Source organism: Mesocricetus auratus, unplaced genomic scaffold, assembly GCF_017639785.1.
Source record: "Mesocricetus auratus isolate SY011 unplaced genomic scaffold, BCM_Maur_2.0 Super-Scaffold_100010, whole genome shotgun sequence".
NCBI lineage: Eukaryota > Metazoa > Chordata > Mammalia > Rodentia > Cricetidae > Mesocricetus > Mesocricetus auratus.
In genome coordinates, this window is record NW_024429194.1 from 37,216,042 (window position 1) to 37,230,845 (window position 14,804).

General features: G+C 38.6%; 1 protein-coding gene across 3 annotated transcripts in view; it reads left to right on the forward strand.

Moving 5' to 3' along the window:
• The window catches only part of Bard1 (BRCA1 associated RING domain 1), a 66,097-nt gene that overhangs the window by 33,977 nt on the left and 17,316 nt on the right, over window positions 1–14,804 (forward strand). For all 3 annotated transcript variants that reach the window (XM_005070529.4, XM_013113653.3, XM_013113652.3), the window contains 3 exons: window positions 5,254–5,362; window positions 12,377–12,509; window positions 13,115–13,207. In XM_005070529.4, the coding sequence (XP_005070586.1) occupies window positions 5,254–5,362; window positions 12,377–12,509; window positions 13,115–13,207 (335 nt within the window). The remainder of the gene's footprint in view (window positions 1–5,253; window positions 5,363–12,376; window positions 12,510–13,114; window positions 13,208–14,804) is intronic.

A 14,804-nucleotide genomic window follows, 5' to 3' on the forward strand; every position in this document is an offset into this window, starting at 1 on the left:
TTTCATACAGTCTATTAGTCAGTATTTCAGTGGTACTGATTTTCCAGGACTTTTTGTTTGTTTGTTTACTACTTATTAGTTAGCAAAACACAGTAATTTAGGAACTCTCAGATCTTCTGAGAAAGTTGGAAAATGTAAAATCCTTATCTTTGTCTTTAAAAATTTTAAATGAGCCGGGCGTTGGTGGCGCACGCCTTTAATCCCAGCACTCGGGAGGCAGAGGCAGGCGGATCTCTGTGAGTTCGAGACCAGCCTGGTCTACAAAGTGAGTTCCAGGACAGCCTCCAAAGCCACAGAGAAACCCTGTCTCGAAAAACCAAAAAAAAAAAAAAAAAAAAAAATTAAATGAAATGTATTTTCTGAACTATGATTTAAATTCCAAAAGGAGCCTGGCATGGCGGCTCATACCTTTAATCCTATCACTTGGGAAGCAGAGGGAGGCTGATGTCTGTGAGTTTTAGGTCAACCAAGGCTAGACTACACCGTGAAACCTTGTCTCATGAAACTGAAAACCAAACAAAAGTAAGGAAAAGGGCCAATAAAATGGCTAGTGGCACAGAGGAAAGGCACTCGCCTCTAGGCCTGATTGGTATGATTTCCATCCATCCATGGGGCCCAGGTATAGGAAGGAAAAGTCCAATTCTTGCCACTTGTCCTCTGGTCTTCACACAGACACACACACAAATAAATGAGTCTAAGAAAAAAAAAATCAAGCTCTAAAAGTAAAATCACAGGGCAGTCAGTAGGGGAAGGCATGTACTAGAGAAAATGAAATAGGAAAATCTGCTAATATACTGTGCTATAAACCAATAGACAAAATTAATAAAAAGGATAGGATTTTTTTTGGTCAGTGATCATATGATATGCTTCAGTAACCAGGAAAACAGCGCTTTTAGAAGGATTTCTAATGCATGAAGAATATTAACTATATGCTGTTTCTTGGAGTTCACTGTCTTTTAGGAGATTTTCTTTGATATAAGGAATGGTTAGAGGTAACACATGTGGCAGTTGTTAGTACATTGTCAGGAACCTGTATTCTAGAAATATCTTAATTATTCCACTGACCCAGACACACTTGCTTTTACATTTTCACAGTTGTGTCTCTTTCTCTAATGTTCATTGCCTTCTGTCTGATAAGAGTTCAGCTCCCTAGAAGTAGAAGGCTTTTTTCCATCTGGTGCATACATTTCAGCAGCCATATTGCTTATTTCCTCCTCAGGCTTTTCACATTCATCTACCAAATGCCACTTTCCAGTCTTGGCCCAGGGCCATTTCATTTACCAATGTATATTCTTTACCTCCATTTTATCCCATTACTTACCTTTGATATATACTTGATCAGTTTCATATTTATTTATTGAGTTAGTATTTGCTTTCAGTGGTGTGTGGAGAAGGGAAAGTTTAGTACACTCTATTCTAGATACTTGATGTGAGTGTTAAGACTTATGTGTCATGCCAGACAATAGAGAACGCTGTGTTTATATTTGGGAAAAGAGTCATTGTGCAAGCTCCTTGTCCTTTCCAATAAAATAATAAATTATGTCTATTTTGAGTTAATATGTCCTTCTACAATGATGGAAGATAACTAATTTGCCTCTGTTCTGATTAGCAGTCACAGTGTTAATGACTAGGGTATGCAGCACTTTGTTTCTTTTCCTTCAGATATCTACTTTACACAAAGGGAATAAATAATGTGAATATTTAAATTGAGTTTTCATACTATGCCTATAACCTGTGTTAATCCATCCATATATTTTGGAAAGAGCACATTTTGTATGTGTCCACATAAGAAGAGTGGAATATAGCTCATGTTTGCTTGCTATGGTTAAGTTTCTGCTGGTAAACCTGTGTCTGTTTCCGTATTTCTGTTGATGACAACAAATGTAAAATTATGACAGTGCAGTAGGCCATGTCTTCTATGCAGCGGGACTGGGCTTAACCTTTCCAGTGTGGTATCTGTAGATAATAAATATCTAATAAAACTACTAGGCAGTTTGTGAAGAAATTCTTCAGAATTTGATTGCTCCAGACCATTTATTCATGTGGAAGTCTGCCATAGTCACACTATGGTGATGATATGTTGCGGAGTACTTTCATTTGGCATTTTTTCATGTTGTCATAGGGGATTTTTACCTCTGCCATTGTAAATAACTATGCTCATGTCATCAGTTAGTGTGTTAAATTCACTTGACTAAGGTTTTTCTCTGAGGTCTGAAATCTCCTTGTACTTGTTAGAAAGTCCTCATGTGTTAGAGCATATACATATTTTAAGTAAAAACATATACTATGACTTTGTTTATCCATTTTTGCAGTTGGTTTAAGAATTATAATCTTAGCTGGGCAGTGGTGGTGCACGCCTTTAATCCCAGCACTCGGGAGGCAGAGGCAGGCGGATCTCTGTGAGTTCGAGGCCAGGCTGGACCGACAGCCTCCAAAACAATACAGAGAAACCCTGTCTCGTAAAACCAAAAAAAAAAAAAAAAAAAAGTAAAATCTTGATTCTTCAAATCAGGCTTCTATTTTGTGGTTGTCATTTATAGCATATGTCTATGAGGAGGCATATAGTTGGTATATAAGCAATATGGATTTGAATATGAAATTGGGAAGTCTCCAGTAGAATGGATGAGATCCTTTTGCAATGCTTTGACATTACTTACTCTAACTGTAAATAATGGCTCGTGCCACATTGTTGTAAATCAGGAACCTAAAATGCAGTTGCTTTTTACCTTGACTGGAGAAAGAATGGTGTGGACCTGGGCCTAAAGGGTAACCTGAAAATGCAGCCTTATCACTGTTTAGTCAGTACCGTTGAAAGAAGACAGCAATTGAGCCTGTTGTCATGAATACTGTCATGAGAGATTTGCTGTGGCTCATTTCTTATCTTAATCCACTAGCTCTCTTTTCCCAAGATGACATTATAATAGCTTTCTCTAAGGTCGTTGACTCGGAGAGGCTTAGATCGTAATGTGTGTGACTTCTGTGACTCCTCAAACAAAGTTGACACTTTCCTTCTTCCCTTAATGTTTCATTCTTTTTCCTTTAAGACATTTTTTACACACTCAAAGTTATAAGATTAGTATAGTACCTTGTTAATATTTTTTGTATCTCATTTAACACACCGTGTTTTCACTTTTGTTTTCAGTGCTTGAGTACTGTGCATGTTTGACAAGCACTGAACCCAGAGCTATATACCCAGCCCTCATGAACTTTAATGGAATATATATATACCATATTCTTAAAAACTGTAAGAGTTTACAAAAGATAACTTCATTTTGAAAGTTTAATACCACAGTATGGTATATTAAAATATATTTTGAAATGTTCTTAAATTATAAAGAAGAGGGATGGTTGACCATGTGTTGTAACTTTAACAAATTATTTACAATGGACTTGTTAAGCATGGGCTATATTGAATGTTACTGAGAATACAAGGCAAATGTCACCTAAATAGATCATTAAAACCTGTTGCTGCTTTATACTCTGTGAAATGATGGGGTCGTACTTTCATCTTTGAAATTTCTTCTAGTATAGCACGCTGTGATTTGTAAAGATGTATGCATTCAGAAATCTGCATCAGGCTGTTCTCTGAATCACAGTAGTTAGCTTTACAGTGGCCATGATTTATTTAGAATACATACACATATGCAAACCCCCCCACATATACAATGATAGTATATAAAAGTAACCTATCCATTATTTTAGTGTTTGTTCTGTGATACAGTTTTCCTCATAGTGCTTCCCAATGACTTTCCTATGGCTATATGTAAATTTGTATTTGTTTATATATAGACAATAGCATCTGTAATAGCTCTAGTAAATTGGATTTATGTTTGCACATGAAAGCATCTCACCTCTGGTGATTAATGACTATGAAATATTAGGAAATAAAATATGAATACAAAGAATACAGAATTGTGAAAAGTTCACATGTAAGTTATATTCGGTTAAAGATACTCCTTATAATTATTGGTTTCAAAATGAAAATTTCCATTAAAATTAAATTTTAATTTAAAATATTTTTAGAGAATATATTTGATCATATTATTTCCCCTTCCCCAGTTCCTCCCAGAGTCTCCCTACCTCCCTACCAGTCAATTTTTACTTAATTGATTCTTCGTATTTGTTGTTGTTTCTATTTCATTGACTTCAGTCGTGGACTTAATTATTCCTTTCCCTCTATTCTTATGGTGTTAACTTCTTGTTGTTCTGGAGCTTTCAGGTGTGTTGCTAAATTTCCAGTATAAGATCTCTTCAAATTTGTGATATAGGCTTTTAGTGCTGTGAACCTGCCTCTTTGTACTGCCCTTGTGTCCTATTGGTTTGGGTGTTGTGTTTTCATTTTCATCCAGTCATAAAATTTCCTTCTTGATTTTAGTCTTGATCCATTTTTTTTCCATTTGTAGGGAGTTGTTCAGCTTCCAAGAGTTTGTATACTTTTTGTGGTTTCTAGGTTGATACCCAGGTTTAACCCATGGTGATCAGATAGGGTACAGAGTGTTATTTAAACTTTCTTTTGTCTGTTAAGGTTTATTTGTGGTCAATTTTGGAGAAAGTTTGTGGGCTGATGAGAAGAAAGTATATTCTTTAGTGTTTGGGTAGAATATTCTATAAATGTCATCTATGTTCATTTTACTTATGATGTTATTAACTACAGCATTAGTTTTGTCTGTCTATTGTCCTGAGTGAGAATATATGACCTGTCCATTGACAAGAGTGGGTATTCAAGTCTCCCAGTATCACTATGGTAGGGTCACAGTTCTAAGAGACTATAAGGATACTTTGACTTCTTCCTTATCTGTTTGTCCTTGCTGTCTTTTCATTGTTTAGAGAACTTGGGAGACCTTGGGTCCACATTAAGAGGTCAAGTCCCTAGTGGATGGGAATCGACTGGAAGGACGTTCTGAGTCCCAGCTATATGTGTTTGGCTGTGGACACTGGGGATCTCTGGTAGAGTGGTTCTGTGGGTTGGTGGCATCACAGAGGAAGAGAAGGGTGAAAGGGACTGCAGGAAAGAACTAGGGGACCCTGGGCCCTCAGCAGGAGGCTAAGTCCCTAGAGGATGGAGGTGGGCCGGGTTCCTTCTTTGTTTCCTCACTGATAGTAGATCCTCATGACTAAGTGAGCTCCGAGTCACTACAGTTACAATCGTGTGTTATTAAGGATGTTGAAAACTGGTTGTGGAAGTACATCTATTTGTTAAGAAGGCAGTTATACATTTTATTTACGTAAACACATCTGTACTTGTTTTACCAGTAACATATTTGGTGTACGTCCTGTGGATTATACAGACAATGAAAATATAAGATCATTATTGCTGCTACCAGAGAAGAATGAATCATCCTCAACTAGCCAGTGCTCAGTCGTAAGTATGGATTTAGCTTTGGGACCATTTATATCTTTTATTGAACTTGAAAGGACCATAATATGAAAGCTTCCAGTTAGCAGACAGCTTTCATTCACCAATTATTGTGCCCTTCTGGAGTACTGACTACTATGGATTCAAAGACATAATAAGAATATATCTATCAAGAAATGTTTATTGAACCCTGTATATTTTAGGCAGCATCCATATAAAAATGAACATGACTGAAGCAACTCTTATTCAGGGAACTTGCTTGCCAGTGAGAGGTAGAGAATGTAAATTGAGAATGCAGTCATTTCAGAAGTGGGCACACAAGTGCCTTCAGGATGGTTTTGTGTTGTGTACCTGGTGGGACGTGCTAGCCTCCTGAAGGACACTGATTAGTGAGGCCTTTTAAGAATCGGTTTGAACTAAAACTTGAATTATGACGGGGAGGCAGCCAGATGGCCACATAAAGGACATTGTATAGAAACCCTCAAATAGATGAAATGGGCATGCTTGGAGATTACAGCTAGTAATTGCTAGAGATAGTGAGAGTCTGAGAATAGAAACATTGAAAGGTTTCAGAGTGCAGGAGAGACAAGAGTTGAATTTTGTTCTGACATTTGCTCTTTTGATTTACAAAGGGAATCTGTGGAGTGTGTGTAAGAGTGAAAGAAATACCACTTAGGATTGTGACAAGCAAGTGCCAACATGGCACAAACTAAGCGAATAGCGCTGAAGGTCTGTAAGAAAGAAAGAGTGAAGTTCAGGGTATAGTTTTCCCAACAGTACTTTCTCTTGGATTTTCTATGACAAGTGGGGAATGAGTAGAGTTAGTATTACTGGAGCCATAGATGAGCTGGTGCCATTTGCTGGCATTGGAAAGGGGATCCTTTATCCTAGGTGCCAGTTTTACATCTATTGACGGAGCTGTTAAATACTAGTTAGAAATGTGAGCATGTGAGTTAGATAAAAGGTACAAGTTAGAGACACGGTAGAAAAAAGATCCATGCCTTGTGATCCCATAGCCAAGTAGAAAATATAAATGTAAAAATGCTTGTTATAATTTGTAATGTAAGCAATGAAGTATGCAAAAATTAATATGTACAGTAGACTCTCAAGGAAGCTCACTTCAGAAACTGTCAGGAAGAACTTCTAGAAGGTGACAGAGGGTGTCTGAGAGAAAGCTGATGGATGCAGGTGTGGAAAGTGACAGAAAACTCCTAATCAGAAACATTTGACCGTTATAAAGATCATCCCATTGGCAGTTGTGACTGCACTGAGAACCTGTTTTTTTTTCCTTTACTCGCCATGCTTGATTTAGTGGCTCTGGTGTTACTTGTGTGCCCTTATGTCTGTAGGATGGTTGCTGCTGTTCCACATATGACAGTGGCCAGCTAGAAGAGGACATCAAAGCATTTTCTTGGAGCCTTCACTGAATTCTTTCTTGTGTTTTATTGGTTAGAACTGGCTGCATACTGTTTTTGATGTATCGAGGGAGAGAGATGGGCCAGATCTTGTAGGGGAGCTACCAGAACAAAATTTGGCTTTTTCATGTAGAAGATGGGAAGAGTGGGTTTTGTGCAGAAAGCTAGCAGTGCCTACTGCTTCAGCTTCTGAGAGGAAAGGAAGCATAAAAACAGACACATAAAGAACAACTATTGGGTTTAGTGTGCAAGGAGCATGAATGATGTTAAAGAGTTTTAGGGTGCAAAGCCAGATTGGGATCAGCCTATGAAAGGCCTTAGCTTTCTTAATAGGGAGTTTAGATTTAATGGGGCATCATCAGTGTGTTTATACCTGGAGCAAGATGGTTTGCAGGATGACTTGGAGTCAGAAGAAACTTAGGTTGAGTGGAGTCTGCTGTGGTAAAGGCTAGGATTAATGAGGCCTGGAATGAGGGGTGGTGGTTGTGAGATGAGGATGGAGAGGAGAGACAGACACAGAGAGCTCACTGTTCAAATGCTCATGTGTTCAAATGATGAGGGGCTTACAACAGTATGACCAAACTTTCCTGTTGTCTTAATGACTGATATGTGGCTACAGAAGCTCATGATAATAAACACATCTGTGTTAAGTGGAGGTAGTTGGCCATGTGCAATTGTTAATTTACATCTGAGATGTGATACCTCTAACTGTCCCCACACTTTGCTCACTCAACCCAGGCTGCTTTGCTGGCTTTTGTCAGGCTGAGATGAAGCCATAACTGTTCTGCAAAGCCCTTCTTGTCCAGAAAGGACAGTGCAGTAATGACTGATGCCATTGCTTAGTTACAGATCTAGCCTAAGGTCTTTATAATTTGGTGTGGTCATAGGTGCTATCATGGATAGTTACCTTTATACCCTGAGAACCTTTATCTTTTGATTTAGACCACAGTCTGATAAATGTATTCCAAATGATAGTTTGGGAATGAAAAGGACCCAGAAGTCAGCGCTTTAATTTCTTCCCTTTTAAAAATAGGAAAACTGAGACCTAGAAAGGTCTTGATTTGCCCAGGATTATTAACCAGACATTAAAACATTTTTTTAATGGACCAGTTAGAACTCAGATTTCTTAAGTCATTCGGTTCCATCATACTTTATAGATTGGTACTTATTTTACTCATTTATTCTTGAACTCCCTGCTAGAACATAGTATATTTAAGTTGTCATCATAGATTATTTTAAATGTGCCAGGAATACAAATACCTCTATGCTATCCTTAGAGTCTGATTATGATAATTACTTTGAGAAAAGGATTTTTATTTTGAAACCTAAAAAACATACAGTTTTTGTGTGCCATGTGGCATTGACATTATTGTTATGTCTTTTTGTTGTTTTGAGATAGGCCTTCATTATGTAGCCCAGGATAGCCTGGAACTTGAAACCTACCTGCCGCTGCCTCAAAGGGTAAGAGGTGTACAACACCATGACTGCGTTATTTATTCTTAGTGATTGATATGTAGATAAGGAGGCTAATGGATGATAAACAAATCTGTGTAAGTGGGAATGGTAGGTTATTGCAGTTGTTAAAAGATAAGGTCTAGGACGTGATGCCCCTCGCTACTACCGGACTTCACTCGCTCAACCTGGCTGTTTTGCTGTGTCTGTAGTCTATCATGTATGTTCCCTTTCATGTCCTAAGCTTAGCTAAGGACATGAACAGATTTGAGGAGCCACTGTCCTCCTATCCCACTTCCTTACACCATTCAGAACTAATTATACCTGGGAATTATTTAGTTATACTGCTAGGAGCTGGAACTAGAACCTTATATTTGCAGTCCATCCCTGAGCTACATCCCCAGTTCTGGACCATTTATTAAAATTAGTAGTCGCCCAGTGCTGCTCATCTCACTCACCCCCTTGTTCCCTTTTACCACACAGTTGAGAAATGGCATCATGCTCTTCCTCTAGTTTATTTTTCTCATCCTCATTAGAATGTACTGTGTGAGTGTAGGGATTGGTTCACTACAACAGGTCTTTGCATGGACTACAGTGTGGCAAGTACTGAGTCTCAGTTAAATTTTGTTGGCTGAGCAAGCTTTCATGTCTGAGAGTGGTGGGTGCCTTGTGCGCTGGTCCCCACATGATGTGGCATCTGGAATACTTAGTTTATACTGTAAGCTGTATTGAGTAGCTCCTTCAGGGAATGTGCAGGTGGGTAAAGGTGATAAGTTGGTGCAGTTGAATCTATCTGTGTTTCATTCGGAATTGTTTCAAGTAAGACTTGATGACCCTGCTTCGAGGCTGAGAAGCAACCTCTGGTTTTAACCAAAAGCTTCCTGCCATGTCCATTTAGGGACTTGTGCCCACGTCCCTTAAAGCAGCATGCTTATCTTTTCTAGTTTTTCCTGATTCTTTAATTTTTTTATTGTATTTGCTTATGTTTATATGTGGGTGTGGGTGTGGGTGTGACTCCGTGTGTGTGCATGCCTAGATGTGCATACCATATGCACTTGTAGAGGCCAGAAGATGGACAACAGGAGTCGCTCTCCCCTACCACTTGGGTCCTGGGGATCAAATTCAGGTTGTCAGGCCTGGCTGCAAGCTCCTCCTCCCCCAGAGCCATCTCTTTAGCCCTCTTTTTAGATTATTGATAAATTTATTAATAATAACAATTTTATCTAAGAAAAATACCACATTGAATTTAAGTTTTGAGTTTATTTAATGCCAAGAAACATAATCTGTAAGTCTCTATAAAGGGAGGTTATTACCTTTGGGTTCTTTTGAGCATCATGGTTTCAAGATCCCCTTGAATTAAACATGCAGTCCCTATGATGTACAATCCCAAGTTGCCATGTGACTTTGGCAGCTGTTTGTTGTATTCCTTAACTATAAGAAATTGGTACCAGTTTTTCTATTTTATGCAAATTTAAAAAAAGACTGATAGGAAAATACTTGACCCACTTTGATACTTCCCTTGGTTGGCACAAATAGTATTGTATGCTATATTTAGAACTGATATATTTTCACTCTTTTTATTTTGTACATAGACCTACTTTGCCTAAAGTGGAGTCATGCAAATCAAGAAGCAATGTGTTCTCTGCAGAGTTATTTTTTTTCTTCCTTTTATATGAAAGTCACAATAAATTTCTTTTTTTTTTTGATTCCTCAATTTTTTATTTATTATTATTATTTTTTATTTTCCATTTTAAATTTAGATAAGAAACAAGGTTGCTTCACAAGTCAGTTCGAGGTCCCTCTCCCTTTCCCTCCCCTCCTCCCGTGTCCTCCCCCCCATCCCCCCCCCCGTTATCCCCCTCATTCCCCCAGGGAGGGTGAGGCCCTCCATGGGGGTGTCCATAGTCTGTCATTTCATATAGGGCAGGGCCTAGACCCTTCCCCAAGAGTTCAGGGTGAGAGTGCATCTCATATTGTTCTATGGGAGTCCAGAGTCCGTGTGTATACTTGGGATGGGTACTGATCTGCTGTCCAAGGCTCAATAGATTCCCTAGGCCTCCTCACTGACACCCAGATTCAGGGGGTCTTGATCAGTCCCATGCTGGATTCCCAGGCTGATGCCTGGGATTCAAGAGTTAACCTTTGTCTGGTCAGCTGTTTCTGGGGGTTAAACCAGCCCAGTCTTAATCCCTTTGATCATCAGTCCTCCCTCTCTGATACTGGCTTTCTTGAGTTCAGCTCAGTACTTAACCAGCCACTAAATGAAGTTTCTGTTTCCCAGACTCTCTGGCCATAGGATTGTAGGCTCTGCAGAGTTATTTTGATGGCACTTATTTAACAGAGAATAATATTTGACAATTGCTTTTTTTAAAGTCTATTTTTTTGTTTGTTTGTTTTTTTTAAGGCAGGGTTTCTTTGTGTTTTTGGAGGCTGTCCTAACAGCTCTTGTAGACCAGGCTGGTCTCAAACTCACAGAAATCTGCCTGCCTCCTGAGTGCTGGGATTAAAGGCATGTGCCACCACTGCCCAGCTTAAATCTATTTTTTATTTTAAAAGTCTTTTCTCATTTTACATACCAATCCCAGTTCCTACTCCCTCTCCTCCTGCTCTCCCCACTTTCCCCTGCCTCCCCCCCCCCATCTACTCCTCAGAGAGGATAAGTCTCCCCATGGGAAGTCAGTGAAGTCTGGCATATCACTTTGAATCAGAACCAAGGCCCTCCACCTTATATCTAGGCTAAGCAGGGTAACCCTCCAAAGAGAACCGGTTCCAAAAAGCCAATTTAAGCACTAGGGCTAAATCCCCGTCTCACTGCCAGTGGCCCCATGGACTGCCTAAGCTGCACAAGTTTGACAATTGATTTTTAATATCATTGTAATTGAACAATTATAAAAATATACTGAACTATTTTCATGTTACAGAGTATTTACACTGTTTGGATTTGGCTTGGCTGTGTTGTCTTACAGAAAGAGTAAGGGAATGTTTTAATGTTTGTGTGTCTAGCCAAACCTTTGTTATCAGAGCCGTAAGTGAGTAAATTTAGCTTGCTGAACTTAATTGCCAAGCTTTGTCATTTTAAAAAAACCTTGTGATATTTTTGTGTACTTATGTACTATATAGTAGATCTCATTTAATTTACTGTGAATGAATTGAGTTCAGCTGCCTCATGTATAGCTTCGCTGTCATATATAGAGAGAGTCTGAATGAATTATCACTATTCCTACGGGAAGTTAATGTTTTAATGCTAGCTAGCTTCCTCTCACCTAGTTGCTGAACTTCAATGGTGCCTTTGCTGTTTCTTCATGCTCTGCAGAGCACTGAAAGTCCAGCTTTCCAGTGCACATTTTTACTCACTGTGTGTGGAGGCCCAGTGTCTTGTGTTGTGTGTTGCGTCTTGTCCTCAGTGCAGCAGTGCTGGTTTTCGGTTTCCTCTCTGGGTCACTCCCCGTCCCTCACAGGCAGCTTCTGTCCAGTGCTAGTTCTGTTTGCTCTTCTTTGCATGCTCCACCGTGTCATTGTTCTCCATGTCTCTTGTCAGCTCACATGCTGTCCACCAGTGCTGTTGTCTCCTGTAATGCTCAGTGGAGATGCTAAGCTGAACACACTAGACTCTGTAAGCTAGCCTTTCTTTTTGTCAGCAACAGGACTCCTTCCTGTTTGTGGGTCTGCTTTTTGCACTCTTCAGTTCACTTGCCCATGTTCTTCTTTTTGTTTAGTGTCAAAAAATTCATTTCCTTTAAAATTAGTGTTGTATTTTAAAAATAATCTTAGCTTAAACTGAATCAACCAAGTTCGGCTTTAACTTTTTGGAAAAGGGATGCAAAATTGGTCATTTTTAATGGCTGTTTTAGGTTATTGGGGGCAGAATGAAATTATGAAATTGTACAGGAATTCAGTTCAGCATCAGGAAAAGCTTACCTGCATGAAGAGAGCTATTCCAGCTGACACTGACTTGGGAGGAAACTAATTAGAAGAATAGTTATTTAAATGGATTGAGTATTAAGAGTTATGGTTACTGATTTGGTAGGAATTACTGGGGATTATTAACTGGAACAAGGCAATTCATAAAATAAATCCCCCATGTGGTGGGTGTGTGCCTTCTCTCTGTTTCTTGTGTGTTTTACCATGGTGCTTCTCCATTTTTCACTAACAGGGGACTGCTGGACAGCGAAGGGATGGGCCGCTGGTGCTTATAGGCAGTGGGCTTTCTTCCCAACAGCAGAAAATGCTCAGCAAGCTTGAGACAGTTCTCAAGGTTAAAAGATGTGCTGAGTTTGACAGTACAGGTGAGTCATTGGATTTCTCTCACTCTCTGTCTTTGGTAGAAAATAATTTTAAGTTAGTCTCTTTAAAGACCAGCCTTTGATAATTTGTGTAAGTTTTAAGCATTGGGTTATGGTTAGATATTTTTCATCTTGTAATCTAGAGTCTTTCTATACTTTATAGTTTTAATGTACTTAAGAGGTATGAAATGTTTATTTTGCTTGTTTGGGGTCCTGGGGATAAAACCCAGGCTGTTCACATGCTGGTAGGCAAGTGCAGTACCACACAACTGCATCCTTAACAGGAACTGTAAAGTTTCCCCTTATACATATTTTAGGATGGAACACTGCTAAAGCACAGATTTGAGTTTGTTAATAAAGTATAACACAGTGTGATACCACAAATCATTTGAAAATAGCTGGAAAATTTGTGTTTGTTAATATGCTTTTATGATCTATTTTGCATGGTGATGGCCAAGCTAAAAGGTACTGAATAAAAGAAACATTATACTCAATATAAAGTTGCCTTTGATAAAAACTTAAATGTAAAGTTAATAAAATAGACTTTACTGGTTATAAAAAATAGGGAATTATTTCGGGGTTTTCCTTACTACTTTTTTGTATCTTAGTAACTCATGTCATTGTTCCTGATGATGAAGCTCAAAGTACTCTGAAGTGTATGCTTGGGATTCTTAATGGGTGCTGGATCCTGAAGTTTGACTGTAAGTACTGATTTGGGAAGATTACTAGACCAGTTAGTGTATGCCTGTCCCCTGAGACAGTCACTGTTTTGAAAATGATTCAGGTATCGTTGGTGCCATGCAGATATTTTTAATAAATGTGTTTAAATATACTTTGATTTTTAAGGTAGTCTTATTTTGCAATATCAAGTATATTATTAAAGAATTAATGTAGTTTGTTGTTAACTTTGAAGTCTGAACAGTCCACATTAATGTTAAATGACGTATTTGCCAAAATATGTTCATGTTTTAAATCCATTGCGTGGTGTAACTATGAAGTGAAATTAATTTATTGCTTTCCATTTAAAATTTCTGCAGTTTTACCATAATAACATGCTTTTAATCTCGTGGCTAACTCAGTCCTTTTGGGCAAATGTTGGGGAATTTACCATTTCGTTCTACCTGATCCTATTATAGCAGCCATTTCCTCGGCTTCCATTGAAACTATATTTCCATTTCTCTCTTTTTGGCAGTTAGATTGTGGCTACCTCCTACCTTCCCTAATGTTGCTATATACTTCTCTTAAAACACGCCGCCCCCCTCCTCCCTCCAAACCCTTTCCCTTCTTCCTAGCTATTTTCTACTCCTTGGTACCTGAAGTGTCTGCCTTTTGGTACTATAGGCTAAACTATGATGACAGATGCACAAGTTGTTACTAAGTGTTTCCTTAGAAAGTTAAGTGGCTGCAGAGGATTGACCAGGGAGGTTTTAGGATATGTAGTTGAGAAGCTTGATGTCTGGTATGCTCAAGAATGATTGAGGGCCAAAATTTAACCTGTGCACATGGAGTTGCTATGTATTGTAATTTGTTAATCTTGTAGAGCTGCAGTTTCCTGAAATGATAACTATACCAAATCTGAAAAATAAGTATATTGGTTTTAAGAAGCACATTGCATATTAAAATTCATTAAAAATATTAGCTTTGTGCTTTGAAGGCCTTATGGTAGCATGATTATCTAGATCTTACCTTTGAAGTTGATTTGCTTTGAAGAGCAGTTCAATGTCAGCCGTTCGTATTCATGTCCTCTTAAAATTGGCTTCCACTTATTCCCTATGGTACTAGTCAGGTCTCATGGGTGTGATTAGCTATGAGGGGACACCACGCCATCTTTTCTCCTCATTCTCCATTGATAGTTGCTTCCAGTCAAAACCAGTTTGAGAAGCATGATAATTGATTGGCATATCATTAGCAATGTCTGTGCTTGAACTTTATTTTACCTTTCCTGTCTGTAAAAAACCTCTTTGAGTCTCAGTATTTAAAAACTTCAAATGCCTCCAAGGTTATGGCTTCTTCTGTACTATGCCTGGGTCAGAACCATTGCCAATGGTTAGAATGATTCGATTTTCATATTAATAAAGAAACCATGTGGACTTTGAATAATCTGATGCTTCTGAACTTTGAGTCTATTTCTTAAGAATTTGCTGAACTGGCATTTGGTTACATGTACAGGCTATGATCCATTTCCATAAAACCTACCTTCTGTCGGAAATGTGAGTTTTGTCACTTAATGGCTTGGCCATGTCAGTTTTATAGAATCACTGATGGACTCAAGCTGACTTAATAGTGTGGTATTTGGTG